This window comes from Schistocerca americana, chromosome X, assembly GCF_021461395.2.
Source record: "Schistocerca americana isolate TAMUIC-IGC-003095 chromosome X, iqSchAmer2.1, whole genome shotgun sequence".
NCBI classification, from domain to species: Eukaryota; Metazoa; Arthropoda; class Insecta; order Orthoptera; family Acrididae; genus Schistocerca; species Schistocerca americana.
This window is the reverse complement of record NC_060130.1, coordinates 651,482,922-651,500,454: the sequence shown is the minus strand read 5'-3', so window position 1 is coordinate 651,500,454 and position 17,533 is coordinate 651,482,922. Positions and strand designations below refer to the sequence as shown.

The 17,533-nt window shown below is 38.1% G+C and overlaps 1 protein-coding gene across 4 annotated transcripts in view; it reads left to right on the top strand.

Moving 5' to 3' along the window:
- Window positions 1-17,533, top strand: part of LOC124554818 (ATP-dependent helicase brm-like) — a 379,799-nt gene that overhangs the window by 203,841 nt on the left and 158,425 nt on the right. For all 4 annotated transcript variants that reach the window (XM_047128479.1, XM_047128480.1, XM_047128478.1 and 1 more), the window contains 4 exons: window positions 3,643-3,828; window positions 3,931-4,057; window positions 4,255-4,336; window positions 5,067-5,224. In XM_047128479.1, the coding sequence (XP_046984435.1) occupies window positions 3,643-3,828; window positions 3,931-4,057; window positions 4,255-4,336; window positions 5,067-5,224 (553 nt within the window). The remainder of the gene's footprint in view (window positions 1-3,642; window positions 3,829-3,930; window positions 4,058-4,254; window positions 4,337-5,066; window positions 5,225-17,533) is intronic.

Sequence of the window (17,533 nt, the reverse complement as noted above, 5' to 3'; positions counted from 1 at the left end):
CTATTCATTACTATGACAAGCCACTTTGAAGTGGCTTTTTATACATTTTTCATTGGTACTGTCAGACCCTGCCTATTTCATACCATTAGTGAATTCAAGTCAATATTTTTAATCACCATTTCAATTAAATGATAATCTTATAACTACAATTCATCTTCATAGGAAGATAGGTAATGGGTATGTTTACATCATGCTGTCATCTTACTATGTGTATATGTCTGAGTTACGACATTATGGCTGAAGTTGCATTTTTATTACTTTTAATTCATGTTGCAGCATCTAGCATCTGAATCGTGCAATCGCTGAGATATTTTGGTTGTATGTAGCTGCTGAAAGTAGTTATTGCTTGACATAGTCTGTGTCTTTGTATCTATAGGGATGTAACCACAATTAAAGTTTTATTGATTAGTATAATGTTGCAGGTGAGTAATATGCCATAACTTTATCAGTTTTTCATTGTAAAGACTGTTGCAAAGTGTCAGTGAGCTTAAGTTCATTGATACAAATAAAAATACATGCTTAGATTTTTCATAGCATTAATGGAACATACATAAGTTGATTCTTCAAACAATGGAAAATCTGGGGTGGAGTAACAGAAATATGGAAAGGATATAGTGCTACTCACCAATTAGAGGAGGCAGTGAGACTCAGAACTGCACAGTGAAAAACACACACACACACACACACACACACACACACACACACACACACGCATGGCCACTATCATCTCAGGGTGCAGACGTTCGACAGTAGGGACTAGTGAAAGTTGATGCCAGAGGGGGTTATGAGAATGAAAGGTATGTTTCAGGAAGTGTTCCCACCTGTGCAATTCAGAAAAGCTGGTGCTGGTGGAAGAAATTCAGTTTGCACAGGCTTTGAAGCAGTTGTTAAAGTGATAGACTTATTGGGTGACATGCTCAGCAACTGGGTGGTCCATCTGTCTCTTGGCCACATCATTGTGGTGGTCATTCATGCAGACAGACAACCTGTTAATTGTCATGCCCACATAGAATGTGCACAGTGGTTGCAGCTAAGTTGGTTTATTACATGGCTGCTTTCACAGATATCCTGTGATGGGGTAGGAGATGCCTATGGCAAGTTTGGAGTAGGTAGTGATTGGAAAATGTGTGGGACAGGTCTTGCATCAAGGTATACAAGGTGTATGAGAAATTTAATGAGACTGATTTTTATCTATCAAAGTTTTTATTTTTTTCAGATAACAATATTGTCCCCTTCATAATAGTTCACTTCGGCAGCTATACATCAGTGAAGTTGTCGTTCCCAGTTTTGGTAGGAGCACTGAAAGGCTTTCATCTGGTAGGGCTTTTAACATGTCATTCACATTCTCTTTAATGTTCTCCAGAGTCCCAAAATGGCGCCCTTTTGAAACATTTGTCAATTTCGGGAAAAAGAAAAAAAATCACATGGACTCTGATCAGGTGAGTAGGACGACTTGACCCTTTCAAGGACATCTTTGTAAAACACTTGGTTGACAATTTGCCCTGGAGGAAAGATTTCTTTATGCACGACACACATTCAACATTTTTGTCAGTTTCTGGAATGAACGGTCTCCTTGAATGAGGTTTATCTTCAGTGTGTTATTGGCATTCCAAACATGAATTGTGCCAGGAAACAACTTGTGCTCATGATAAGGAATGTTCCCCATAATCCTGTCTCAACTTTTCAGAGGTCACACTCATGGGTTCCCCAAGTTGAACGCAAAACTTGATGGCGTAATGCTGCTGTACAATTTTTGTAACACACAACAAAATCACAACTTCACTAATGGCACCCTCAAAAATCATGTGATGGCCATACAAAGCTGAAATTCAGACTGAGTATCTAAAAGGGATGAAGACACTGGTGTTCACAAGTAAAACAGCAGAGCTTTGCCAGTTTGCTCACAGTGTTGTTAGTCTCATTACTTTCTTACACACCTCATATAGCAGTATATGAGGAAAGGTGTTGCGAGTAGACACAGACAAGGATATGGCATAGTTGGTTGTATGCGAGAATACTACTGTGGGCGAGGTAAAGAGGATTTCTCATTTCAGTGCATGACGAGAAGCAGTCGAAAACCTGGTAGAGAATGTGTATCACGTATTCCAGTCCAGGGTGGTACTGAGTCTTGAGGTGGGTGCTGCTTTGGCACTGGACAGTGGGTATTTGGGGGGATAGTGACTGGTGGGGGGGGGGGGGGGGGGGGTCAACAGGGCCATGCAGATCAGTTTCCAGACAGGGTTGGGTGATAATTTCAGTCTTTGAAGTCCTCAGTGAGACCCTTCGTATTTTGGAAAAGGACTGCTCATCACTACATATGTGACAACCACTGGTGGCTAAACTGTATGAGAGGGGCTTCCTAATGTGGAATGGGTGACAGCTGTTGCAGTGTGGTGGTACCGTTGGTGGATGTAGGTGCTGATGTAGCTGTCCTTGAGGTGGAGGTCTACATCGAGGAAAGTGGCTTGTTGACGTATTGCCTAAGCCTAATTTACCTTTATATAATGGTCAGTGTGCAATGATTTGTCAACAGAATGTTAAACTGTAACCTTTTTTCATTCCTTATTCATCTATCATGATCTGCAACTAAATACTACTGTTATATACTGTTTTATAATTTGTAGTGAGATAGATTTCTACAACAATTACTTTACTTCTTGAAAGTGTCTATTAAAGATCTGTGTATTGTTTGATTATAATACAGTTGCATAAAAGATGATGGAAGGAGGTGTGGGACACATTTAAACTTACTTATGGTAATGCATATCATTGCAGTAATATATGCAAGGTGAAACATGTAAATTACACAGCTCAAACATTTTGTAAATGATTTTGAATATGAAAACAAAGTTTTCGGGAAATGATACTATGTGAAGTGGCAAATAATGTACTGTATTGGTAACACTTAAATATTTTTTGTTTACTGGTATAGTAAATAAACAATAGTTATATAAAAACTGTACCCTATGTATTTTTTAAACATAATTCGACTCCTCTTTAAAGGAAGAATTTTATAAAAAAGATTTGGAGTGAAATCATAACAAGCTGGGTAATTATCGAAATACTAATGCAAGGCTGATAGCAGGATGCTGTCTCTCCTTTCTGAATGTATAAAAGTCATTAGGAATTCATCATTTCCTGCTTCGGAAGGAGCCGCTTTCAGCATTGTTGTTCACGTTTACTGGAGGAGTGACAGCATCTTGCCACCTGCCTTGGCCCTTTTATGTAAACAATTGCTATTAAAAAAGATTGCTTCAGTATCACAGTAGGGAAAAAGGAGCAAGTGTTAACAATACAGCAAGTTACTTTCCCCTCTGAGTGCTATCATTTTCTGGAATCTATGTTCAGTTCATGAAATATTCAGAGCATGTAAGTTATATGGTGCACCGTGTATATGTGTTCCAGTACACCATATCCTATGCTTGAAATCTAGCACTTAGTCTTAACCCACGATATACACTTCTTGCTTGATTTTTGTTCATGTATTGTATCTCCTGGAGGAGAAATGAAAAATGAAAGTATATTACCAAGTAGAATTTATAGTATGTGATTTTATCTTTAATTCTGTCATGTTTCAAAGTCTGAAATTAGATACAGAAAATTTCATGAATCTGTTAGCACTGATGGTTCCTGGTTTGACAGGAAAACAGCTCAGTGGAGAAGAAGCTCCTTTAGAAAGCCAACTTCAGGCATGGTTGGAGGCACATCCAGGCTGGGAAGCTGTGCCACAAGAAGATGATGAGGAGGATGAAGAAGATGGAGATGAAGAAGATGATGATGATGAAGACAACTCTGATGATTCAGATGATGAAGACCAAGAATTTTCTGGTGAGTTTCATGAAAGACAAATATTTTGTATACATTCCACTTAACAGTAAGGTGTCCATACCATGATTTTGCAACTAAAACTGTAAAAAAATCTCCTTTTAGCCAACAGTAAAGATGACAGTTCTGATCCTACTAAATCAGATGCAGATAAAGCAAGGGAAGTAATAAAGAAAGCTAAAGTTGAGGATGATGAATACAAATCATCAACAGAGGAACAGACTTACTACAGGTGAGACATTTAGCACTTCAAAATTTTTGTATTTCTAATCATTTTTTGTGATCATTTTCATTTAAAAGTCTTACCAGTAGTAATGACAAGATTCTAGTACACCATGCAGAAAGAATATCTATCTGTCTCTTGTATGTCAAATATAATATTAATCTTAAACTGACCACATTTTAGGACATTTATGAACTGTGTTTCAGCATTGCCCACACCATCAATGAAATTGTGACTGAACAGGCAACTATTTTAGTTAATGGAAAACTGAAGGAATACCAGATAAAAGTGAGTCTGTTGCAAAAGATACAAATTTATAATTTTCTTGTTATCTTTGTTTCTTTCTAGAAGTTATTTCTAGAAGTTCCTAACACAATAGTATCTTTGTTTTGGCATAAAATGTCAATCTCACAACATTTTTGCAGAAAATAGCCGAATTTTTCCTGTAATATATTGACTAGAGTATAATATGTATAGCAAAAAGTAGGAATAATTATAGATAGTATTCACTGTAAGACATACACAATTTAATAATTACATTGCTAGTTTTTAAGATATGTTAGCTGGTTTAAGCATTTTCCCTAAACCCCAGATGGATTTTTAATCATTTATAAATGAAAGATCTTTAATATCAATGTACTTACACAAATTTTTGCTTTAACTTAATGCAACATCGTAGAATGACATGTAAAATGCTGGAATTATGATCTCAGTAACAAACTGTAGTCTTTTCAATTCATGGTTATAGCATTATCACATCAAATAAAAGTCTGTGTAAAAATTGATCCAACCTGCAAATAATGTCAGAAATTTTAACCTTTCTTTGTATTTTTAAGGACTTTGTATGTTTATAGTTGAAAGGGTAAAAATATAGTCATCATTTGCTAATTATTTTGAGTTGACATCAAGCACTTCATCAGATGATTCAAAATCAAGATGTCGTAAAATAGCTTGTCAGTACTTTGTCTTTCTGATGACAGTGTTACACAGTCCTTTAATGTTTTTTCATACTCACCAGGGACTGGAGTGGCTGGTGTCTCTGTACAACAACAATCTGAATGGAATTCTTGCAGATGAGATGGGTCTTGGAAAAACTATTCAGACAATTGCACTTATCACCTACCTAATGGAACGCAAGAAAGTCAATGGGCCATTTTTGATTATTGTCCCATTGTCGTAAGTTGTTTTAAACTTGTTCCTCCTTAATAATGAGCTCTCAAAGTGTCATTTATTAAACAATAATTTAGCATTGATTTGCTGCTGAAAAAGTGTAAACTTCTATTACAATTCTTTATAAACATTTTAGTGTAAGGTTTTTCGGTGTTAGAAGAGGGGTTGATAAAACTTAAAATTCCATTACTCTTGATAGAAGATGCTCTACGTTGATTGTGTATAACAAGCTAAAACTTTATGCCATTCAAGGTTTAACTTTGGATACTTCCTTTTCCCTGGCAGTACCATATCAGTTGAGCCATCCAAACACTGATTAACGCAGAAATCCAACTTATCACTGACTGTTTCCCATTTCTCTAATGTTTATCAACAACTTGGACTCCTGGTTGGCACACAGTTTTAATTTGTCGAAATAAGCAATCACATGGACAAATTCATGGAACAAACAAATCTTCATTGAGAAAGGAAGTAAACTCAATTAATTATTAGTGTGACATTATTTCAGGAATCCCTAAATTAGTTTAATGGGATTGAAGTTTTTTGTGATGATGTCCATTTTAAAACATTTTTGCTATTGTTGCCATGTCAGATTAGAATAAAATGACTGACAGAATGCCCATGGGCTCTTCACTATCTCGAGATGTATCTAACTTCTTTATGAATAATGTTGAAGAACACACCTTGAATTTTGGTTGTATTCGTCCATCTTCATATGACCCTGAAGTAATGCTCTCTGGCACCCAGTTCACTATCAGACTGGAGGCAAAAGGAAAACCAGTTGGACAGCTTTGTCACTTTGTATATCACAAGGTGACACACATTCACTTAAATCTTGATGTGCAGAGCTTGTATCACCCAATCCAGAAGAGAGGGGTTTTAAATACATGAAATAGATTGATGCACAGAGCTACAACTATTCATGACAAGGACTGCCACAATAAACTGCTGCTAGAAGGGGAGCAAGTTCTCTCTCTCTCAGGATCTGATGCAGTCAAGGTCCCGTTCACTATTGAATGAGTTTAGTTGATTTTCTATTCTACAATCACACATCTCAATATCTGCAATTTTGGCATTCATATGAGGGTCAAAAAGAGGAATCATATTACAGTACCAACTGAAAAACTCAGCAGTGCCCAGGTATTGACCATGTTTACCCAAGATGAGGTTTTACCCAAAGTTCATCATTTGAAAAATACGGGGTTGTCTTATATTCACAAATTAAACTATTGCTGCTGAGGGAAGAGTCCTATGTTGCTTAGTAGGTTGATACAGTGGCCATCTGAAACTCTGTGTAGGTTCCAAAGATTTTGGTCTGTTTTCAACAATGTGACCTTACTAGAAGCAGCTATTCAACAGGCTTTTCTACATAAATGCCATTGTCTTGGTATATCCAAAGACACTTGGATAAAGGTTTCAGCCACAGCCTTAATCAGCAAAAGAGAAACACACAGCTGTCATACACAGAAGCATGCATACCTCATGCACACATGACAGCCAACTCCAGCATCTCGGGCTGGGCCGAGATGCTGGAGTTGGCGCTCACGTGTGCATGAGGTGTGCATGCTTGTATATATGAATGGTGTATGTTTCTCTTTTGCTGATGAAGGCTGTGGCCAAAAGCATTATGGAAGTGTCTTTTAATCGTGCATGTCTGCAACTTAACATGTTTTCTTTATGGTAAGTAGCAATGTGTCTTTTCCTACATTGTTGATGTTCATACCTGGAGTTTTCATCGTTTTGTCTTGGTATATCCTTTGACACTACTTGGAGACATAGTATTCTCGTGCAACTTCACAATTGCGGCTTTCGTGGCGTGGCCACTTCCCTATCTTCATACAATCTTTCCTATCTCGGCAATTTTTTAGGTCACACGTTAGTTCCATGCTCTCAACTTGTTTCGAACAAGAGAATGGTGTCCCTCAGGGCAGTGTTTTAGGTGTTAGCCACTTTGCCATAGCCATAAACAGTATCCCTTACAGTTCTGCTTATTTGTGGATGGCTTTGCTGTTTTTTCTTTCTCCTCCAATCTTCTAACAACAGCTCATCATTAGAGAAGTGTGCTACAAAGATGGGCTTTCAGTTTTCCGCAGATAAAGTGTTAAGTGTGTGTGTGTGTGTGTGTGTGTGTGTGCGCGTGGGTGTGCGGGTGTGGGGTGTGGGTGCGCGGGTGTGGGTGTGGGTGTGCGGGTGCGGGTGCGGGTGCGTATGTGCGCGCATGCCCACACTCCTCTAACCCTGCACAGTAAGTTGCAAATGACAAGCTGTTGTTAGAAGATTGGAGGAGAAAGAAAAAACAGCAAAGCCATCCACAAATAAGCAGAATTGTAAGGGACTCTGTACTGTAGACATGATACTGTTTATGGCTATGGCAAAGTGGCTAAAACCTAAAACACTGCCCTGAGGGACACCATTCTCTTGTTCAAAACAAGTGTGAGCATGTGTGTTCATTTTAATCATTTTTGTCATATTTTTAATTTACTGGACTTGCAGGTGAGGGATACCATTCTACATTGTAAAGACTCGGTGATGTTTCTGGGTCTCATTTTTGACTCCAAACTCTGTGCTAAGTCTGGGGAACCCCTGCTTACCATCTGATGGGAGCTCCTCATGCTGCATCAGACATGTAAGTTCCTCACAGCTCTGAATTCATGTGCATACCATACTGGTGCTCGTCCACCTCTGAAACTGGGGACTCCGTTGTTTGCACTGTTGTTTTCCCTGATTGTGACCTTAAGTTCCAAGCACCTCAAGACTTGACATTCTTCGATGAAGAATTATATGCAATCTTGCAGGCACTGGAGCATATGAGATGTGCTTCGACTGCAAAATTCCTTGTTTGTTCTGATTCTCTGAGTGCCATTCACTCTCTCTCTCTCCATAACACTTGTACCCAGCAGATAAAGTAGTCCAAAATATCCAGGATGTGCTTCTCTAACTACAACGGCTGGGGAAGGAATCGTTTTTTTGCTTGGTACCAGGGCACATGTGTATTGCAGGGAATGAAAGGAGGGATGTAGCAGATAAGGAGGTATGTCATGATCCTCAGTTATTTCAGTGTGCAATCACCCTGCGTGCTATCACCTTGCTGTTTAGGTATAGAGTCATGCATCGATGGGAAGACAAGTGGCTGGAATTGACAGATAATAATCTGTGTCTAGTAAAGCACACTGTGTGGCCATGATGTACCTCCTTTCAGTCACAAACACAGGATGAGGTCCTCCTTACTTGCCTTTGCACAGGCCGCAGTTCTCTGACACATGGCTTCTTGCTCCAGTGAAAGGACCCTTCAGCATGTGGTGCTTGTGGCAGAAGGTCGCTGTGGCCACTTTCAATACGCTGTGTTTTATTTTCAGACTAGAGGGCAGTGGCAGATTTGCCGGCAGATCTGGTAGATTTGCCAGCAGATCTGCTCTCTATTTTAAGTAGCATTGAAATGAGTGTGGTTAGAGTTTGAAGGTTTTGAAGTTTTATAATCTTGGGTCCAAAAGTTTTGGGAAATGTTCTTAATGTGTTAACAGGGTGACTTACTCACCCATAGTTTTTTTGTAAATGATCAGTCAGTCACACATCCCGGTGCTCTTGTTTTAGCTCCTCTGTCATTTTACTTCTGTTTTCATCCCAGGTGTAGCACCTTTTCACTATATCTCCTTTATTTTATGGTGTGTGATATAGAGTGATTGTGTGGGTCAATGCAAGTGAGGTAAGAGTCAGTGAGTGAGTGAGTGTGCCAATGTTTTTAGCACTTTTACTCACATTTGTATCTTTTAATAATTGTAAGGTTGATGATAACCTCGCCATTCAGTGCCCGTACATCCCCATAGCAAAACAACAACAACAATCTCCTTACACTCATTTTAGCTTCATTCTGCCTTTGTTTATCAACTATGCCTTGACCTCACTTAAATCTGTAATGAAGCTTTTTATCCTCAGAGCTGACTATTTTATGTTTACTACTCAGTACTCCGCAGTGTGTTTGCTGTTACTATAACAACATCTTTTATACTAACTGATTTGAAAGTATTGGCCCTGTTAGTGGCTTGATCTTCAACATTGCCCACACGAGTAAGTTCCTAACTGTCTGCTCAAAGTAATTTTCAGACAAGACATTCAGAACAGTACCACATGTACCTCCACCTCTTGTGACATGGTGCTCCCATTACACAACTGGCAAATTGAAGCTTCCTCCTATTACAATAATGTGATCAGAAAGTTTACTAGTGATATTCTCCAAGTTTTCCCTGAAGTGCTCTCCTGCTATGCCTATTGAGGCAAGCAGTCTACAAAAACATCAAATTACCATGTTTGATCCATATGTAATTCGTACCTTTACCCACATTATTTCAGTTTTAATTATGTTATAATCTTAGTAGATATCAGTGAGTTCTTTTTGGTAATAAGTACCCCTCCAATCCTTCTGATATACAGATCAATTCAAAATTCATGTCCAATAGGACAAGTAGGATGAACCATAACTCCAAAGACTAACTTTAGTAGGTGGTAGGATGGGCCAAAACAAGAAAAAAAAGTCCAGTAAACATGGGCTCTAAAATGTGTAACTTACAAGCTATGAGCACTGCTTCATATTTGCCACTGTGAAACATATCCTATCTACTGAACAAGTGCTCATAGCTCTTAAGGTATGCACTTTAGAGCCCATGTTTACTAGACTTTTGTTCTTGTTTTGGTCCAAACTGAAAGTTTGTTGATGGCGTTCTGGTTCACCCTATTTGTCCTATGGTACATGACTTTTGAGTCACCCTTTATATTCCACTCTGAATTTAGTATATTATTTATATTTCAGCCAACTTTCTCTTCTTATTACTTTGTGGGAATCATTCCCTTTTATAAGCAATACTAATTCTGGAGCTTTACTATGGATGCTCCTGCAGTTTAATGAGGCCACATTAATCATTACTTTTTCTGTTCTGCAAGAATGTAAGTTCTCCTTCAGTAGTAATGTGGACAATCTTTTTCCAATTACAGTATATAATTCAACATTGACCATATTGAGGGTTTCTAGCCATAGCAAAATAGGGTCCTGGGAAGAAAAGGCAGAGGACCTATTTTGTGACTGCTTAAGAAGATAAAAGAGATGTTGTACCAGGTGTACACTAAAACTGCAATACTTTCAACAGTATATACCTATAACTGCAGCAGCAGTCAAATTGTCCACAGTGGCAGAGCTACCCTTTTTTTCTATTTTAACACATTGACAAGTACAAAAGCAAACTTATTTAATGAGAACATTCAAACCGATGTTGTAAATTATTTTCATTCTTAGTAATCATCTTTATTTGTGATTGAACTGATTTTGGGGTAAGTGTATAATAGAAATTAAAGTAAGTTTTCTTGTTCTCACATTTCAACACTGCATTGTTGTCTTGCTGTTATGTCATAATTATTTGACCCATTGCTGGTTGCAGGAAATACTCTTTGGCTCCTATTTTTCGTATGGGTTGTCTTAGTTTTTGATGAGATGCTGCAGACACTGCCCATGACTGATGACTTTCCCTGTAACTGATCTGTAAAGAAATCATGCATTTATTCTGACAAAATCATGTATATTGTATAACACTTACACTTACCATCTCTGCAGAGGTACTTTCACTGAATATTTTGTGGCCACATCATCTAGTACATCCACTCAATATTTCATATTGTTGTGGCATTCTACAGTTTATGGAAGAAATTTCAAATTGCTACGTATGTGTACACTTGAATGAAGTGTATTGAGAATGAGAACATTTCTCTTTTTCTTGTCTTGATACACTGACAAGGTTTTGTCCTCGTGACACATCACAGTTGTTTTATAGTGCTGCTTTTGGGACTCTTATTGATTTTGGTATCACTCTTCTCAAATGGTTCTCTGTACCCACTAGGCTTGTACCGTTACTCTTCAGTATTTCACTGAATAAGGTGGCACAGTGATTAGGATGGTGGACTAGCATTTGGAAGGGCAATAGTTCAAATCCCCATCCAGCCATACAGATTTAGGTTTTCCATGATTTCCCTAACTTGTTCAAGGCAAATGTTGGATGGTTCCTTTGAAAGGACACGGCCAATTTGCTTTCCCATTCTTCCCTAATCCGATCTTGTGCTCCATCTCCATTGACCTCATAGTCGATGGGATGTTAAATACTCATTTTTCTACTTTCCTTCTTCAGTATTTGAGTCAGGTGCATAGATATGAAAAAATTGTCTCTTGTCAAATTCCTGGTGTTTAAGGAATGGTGCCACAATTTTCATTACAATGTACGTGGAAAGGGTTTGATTCTCTGGTTGATGTTAATCCTTTCCTATGTATGAAGATCCATTGAACAGATTTTAGGAATCTACCTCAGATGCTAACCAAAATTTAATTTAAAATTTATCTACCTCACTGGCCATGCATTGTGTAACTCTGCATCTGCCCTTAGTGGGAAAGAGTTGTTCATCAGTTGTGATGTGTTGTCCTGAACTGTAAACCAAGGAGCAATGAAATAATTCAAAATATGTGACACCAAAGCAAACTTGTCTGTTTTGAGTCTTATTGGCATTTGTTCCCTGATATCAAAGAATAAAAAATTGATATTGTCTCTAAAACTCTCGCGTGATATTGTGTTGTGAAAGAACTATGGTCATCAGTTTTCTAATCAAAAGCTATCAATTTTGATTCCTGTGGTACAAAAAAAGCCCTTAGCATACTAAACATCCATTAATAAATCTTCTCAAAAAGAGAAACACACCATTTGGTGTTTAGTGGGCTTCTGTCTGTGTGTGCAGTTTAGTGTGTTTTAACATCATATCATCTATTAGCAGCCACCAAGAACTGACAGCACCTTGAACTGATGTTTTCCTTCACAAGTGGAAGTGGTCCTTCTGTATGATGTGAAATGTTTTACTTTTATGGTTTTGCAGATACGTTCAAGATGATGTCCAAAATTTCCCATTCTGCCTTGTCTTCTCTGAATTCTGACTACCTTCTCCTCCTTTGCCTTTTTGTATTGTATCAAATGTCATGCCTTTGATGGAGGAGTTTATCTTGCCACTGTAACAATTATTGATGTAACTTGTCCAGACACTTCACAACTGCTTTTACTGCATTCGACATTGTCTGGAATATAATCATCACTGCTATTTCTGTGTGTCTTTCAATTTCACCATCTTACTACTCATACTCTGAAACTTGCTGCAAATGTTCTAAATATTTAATTACTTCCTTGTCTAACTACTTATGAGCCAGTGTCAGTATCTCTTGTCATGGCTTACACACAACAGGCATTTTAGGCATGGTGCAACACAATGATAAACTCAGAAGCTACAGCATACATTGTAGCATCAAGTTGCAGCTATGTGCAATGCAACTGAGCATTTGCAGTACTCTCAGGGAATATCGGCATGTAAAGAAATATTAAGCCATCAAAATGATTGTTCCTACAGTGTTAGGAGTACAGTGTATAACACTGTTTGCACAGTCTAACTCTCAAAATTTAAAATAGTTCAAGAAAGTAGAAATATTGTTGTTATGGGTAGACTTTTTCAAAATTGTCATTTTGATGTTTCCATAGTTCTAGTGTAAAGAATGTCTTGCCCTTAGGGTCGATGGAATTTACATGATGTCTCATTAGTGCAGAAGCAACTATATTCATCAATCAATCCCTACAGTTTCTGAACATTATACAGAACACTAGTGGCACATTAAAAATTGTTATTTTCAAAAAATCAGCGGTTACTAAGCATTGTGGTTCTAGTTTAAAGAAAGTCTTGGCCTTAGAATCCTTGCAAGGTACACTGTCTCTTGTCAATGCAAAAGCAACCATATTGATCAGTGAGTCTCTACAGTTTCTCAACACTGTGAAGGAGACCAGTGACACATTAAAAATTGTAATTTCAAAAAATATGTGCTGTTCTGAACAGAACTTCACAAATAAACATAAAATTATGTCTCGTGAAACAAAACATCTCGTTCCAAGCTTAAACCTACCGAGTCTCAGCCATTAACGAGGTCATAGAGATCAGAATATGTGGCAGTAACATAAGCCAGGACAGTGGCTACGTCTTGGTGTTGCGTGGAAGCAGGATCCAATGATGATAGTCTCCAGAGGAATTTGCCAAGTTGTTTACTTTACAGAAGACACCACTAGCATCTGAGACATTGACACAATCTATGGGAGCATGACAACAGTTCCTGATTAAGACTATGGGGATTATCATCGAGAGCTCGAATTTTTATTATGTTTTTTCATGATGTCCTGAATTGTCATTTTTCATGATGTCCCACGTTGTCATTTAATGAACAAAATATGAGCTTACAAAGTATTGAACCAGATTTATAATTGAGCTCAACAGTTCCCAACTGATAAAACTTGTTATAATATTCTTAATGGGGTGAAACCTACAGATGTCAAAGTAATTTTGGGAGGACCACAAGGAAATGCTGTAAGTTTGTTACTACACACACAAAATTGTCTAAGGAACAAACTACTTTTCTATTAACGAAAAATCGTAGGAAATCTACCCGGTACAAGGTCTGTTCAAAAAATTCCAGAAATTTTTCCACAAAATTTTTCTACACTTATCTTTTACTTATTGTGCTTGGTCTCCTTCTAAATACTCTCCTCTACAATTGATACACCGCTCCCAACACCATTTCCACTTCTGGAAGCAGTCTTGGTACACGTCTCGCTGGAATCCTTGAAATGCTGTCTGCAAATTTTCTTTTATCTCATCTATTGTTGAAAATCTTTGTTCTTCCAACATAGATTGAACTTTGGAAATAAAAAAAAAAAAAATATCTGCAGGGCCAGGTCTGGAGGATATGGAGGATAAAACAGCACAGTTATTTCGTTTTTTGTGCAATAGTCATGCACCAACAGAGATGAATGTGCGGGTGCGTTATTGTGATGCAAGAGCCATGAATTGTCTAGTCACATTTCGGGCCATTTCCTTCTCACATTTGCCGGCCGGTGTGGCCGTGCGGTTAAAGGCGCTTCAGTCTGAAACCGCGTGACCGCTACGGTCGTAGGTTCGAATCCTGCCTCGGGCATGGATGTGTGTGATGTCCTTAGGTTAGTTAGGTTTAATTAGTTCTAAGTTCTAGGCGACTGATGACCTCAGAAGTTAAGTCGCATAGTGCTCAGAGCCATTTGAGCCTTCTCACATTTTCTTGCAGGCATCGCAGCGTGTCCCAATAGTACCATTGAGTAACAGTTTGCTCGTGTTGCCAAATTCATTATGAACTAATGCTTTAAAGTCAAAGAAAACTATCAGCATGGCTTTGACATTTGACCTGAACTGACACAAGCGCCCCCCCCCCCCCCCCTTAGTGTGTGTGTGTGTGTGTGTGTGTGTGTGTGTGTGTGTGTGTGTGTGTGTGTGTGTCTTGGAGAACATTTCCTAACCAATTGTTAAGATTGGACCTTGGTCTCAACATCATAACCATAGACCCATGTCTCATCACTAGTTATGATTCTTTTGAAGAACATCTCATTCTCATTTGTGCGATTCAAGAGCTCTTCACAGATTGCGAGGCGATGGTCTTTCTGAGCCGCGGATTAAACTTGCCGGCAACATGGTGCATTCCAAGATTCTGTGTCAGGATATGACATGATCCAACTGAAATTCTGCATTCTTCAGCAATCTCTGGGACAGTCAGTCTTTGAGTGGCTCACACAGTTTCATTGATGTGCCTGGCGTGATTGTCATCGGTAGATGCTGCAGGGGGTCCTGATCAAGGGTCATCTTTAATTTTTTAAACCATGTGAACCATTCATAACACTAAGTATGGCTTAAGCTCTCATCACTGTAGACTTCCTGAGTTTTACGCTAAATTTGAAGCAGATGCATTGCTCCTCTAACTCGGACATATCGAAATTTGCAAACTGTGCAACACAATGTTATACTCAGTACAGTACTGAACAATAACTAACAGACACACAGCAGTGGAACTTCTGGCAGCTACACATTATACACACTCATGTGCAGGGATGCCAACTGTATTCTGCTCTAACACACCATTGGCGCAAAATTATGAATGTTCTGGAATTTGTTGAAGAGACCTCCTGTATACATACAACATTAATGGAAATTCGTGGATAGAAAAATGAGTAAAATAAATGAAAGGCAGCTAATTACCTGTTGAGAACTAATGTGTGGCACACAGAATCTCTTAATACAACACTGGTAACACTAGCTTTCAAGTTCTTGTTGTTTTTCTAGTAAGAGTACACACATTCACACACACAACCTGACAGCCAAATGCACGCTTACTAGAAAAAGAGCAAGAGCTTGAAAGCTAGTGTTAACTGTCTTCTGTTGCATATTTCTGTGTACCATGCACCAGTCCTCTATACGAAGTAGTACACACGTATGATACACTTGTAACTATTCATATATACATATCATTACGTAACTTAGTAACGATACTCAATCATCTCATTATGTAACTTTGTGACAATATTCAACCATTTCATTACATAACTTTGTAAGTGATCTTAACATTTTTTCAGAAGAAACAGTGCTGCACCAGAATTGTAAAGAATCTGTCATAAAATTGTGAAGTTCTTAAAACCTTATCACTGTCAATTGTCAGTACTTTTTGGGCATCAGTAATTGCTAGCACTTTCTCTTGGGTTACGTGCAACTCAGCACCTCCTAGTCACTGATAAAAAGAGAAGAGTAATCCCATCTTAAGCACTGATCTGTCAGTGACATCTAAGCTGAGCGCAACTGATCCAGGCACTGGACATTATCTACATTATCTCAAACTTTTGTGTGAAAGTTATCCCAAAGGTGCTTTATTGGCTTGAGTTCAGGAGACTGAGCAGGTCACTGTTGTACTTAAACACTGTGTCTTTCAAGCCACTGAAAACGGCTCCAGCAACTTGTGATCTGGCAGTATGATATGACGAATTCAGGCCCATACTCTACAGCAGTCGGAAACACCAAAGTTTGCAAAATGTTTTGAATTTAAAGATTTGCCTGTTACTTTCCTCTTACAAAAACAAAATCCATTTTTCAAGTGACCGTTATTTCTCCCCACACTGTGATAGAAATTCCTTGAAATTTTTGGATCTCATGTATGTTCATAAGACTTTGTGCATCACCTAGTTGCTTCTGTATGAACACTCATCTTGACTCTGGGTGCAAACCAAAGCATTGTTTATCTGTAAAGATGACTTTCCCTCATTGATCCACTGTCCAATTTCGATGTTGTAGGCACCACAAAACATTATTTCCTTGACAAATAGCTGGAAGCCTTAAAGGTCGATAGGCATGAAGGCCTTTTTCATGCAGTTTGTTTCTGACAGTTTGGGTTGAAACAATTACGTTACCTACATTTTGCAAGGCACTTCTTAACATTCTGGCAGTTGACGTTCTTACTCTAAGGGTTCTAAGGCATAGAAATCTGCCTTGTCCTGCACTAATTCCTTGGTTTTCTTCAGTGCTTTTCTTCTGAACAGCCAAATTGTTTATGACGACTCCACATTCTTGAAATCACACCTCTTCCTTTGTTTGGAGCACTAACAGCATCAGTTTGTTTTCCGCCATTTTCAGTTATGGCAGTTGCTGTAAACATTCCATCGCGGTTTAAATGATGACTTTCTGCCGTCATTAAATCTATTCTTAACTGTTAATTATGATTTTATGCAGTTATTAGTTATTTGTGTCCCCCTGTTTAAAACATACTTAATTCTTTTCAATACAACAATATAAAATAACAACTTTTCTTAATACAGCAATGACAAATGACTAGTACTTTAATATTTATTTCCATTCATTTTTCTACTTCAGTCAGTTTTTTAATGTTTCTATTTTTTTAGTTATTCCTTAGGCAATTTTGGTGTGTGTATATAAATGATCTAAGTGATAATATTGAAAGCTCGTTTGTGGACAGTGATGTTACTTGTAGGGAGGTAGCAATGCTAGAAGACTGAAAAAAATTCAGGAAGATCTCTTGAGGATTGATGATTGGTGCAGGGTATGGCAGTTGACCCAGAACGGTAATACATGCAATTTATTTTGCATGTAGTAAGAACTATAAAAAGGTTGAGGAGTAACATGAAGTAGAACGCCCACATAAAACTAGTTGTAGGAATAGCAGGTGCCCGTCTTACTGTCATTGGAAGAATCTTAAGGAAATGTTACACATCTGTAAAAGAAGTGCCTTACAAAATACTTATTCAATCAGATTTTGAGTATTTATTTTCAGTCTGTGACCCTTACCAGGTCGAATTGATGGGGGAGGGGAGATAATTAATATCAAAGAAACAGTGACATATTATGTCACAGGTTCAGTTCGAAAGTGCAAGGGTGTTATGGAAATGCTTTCTG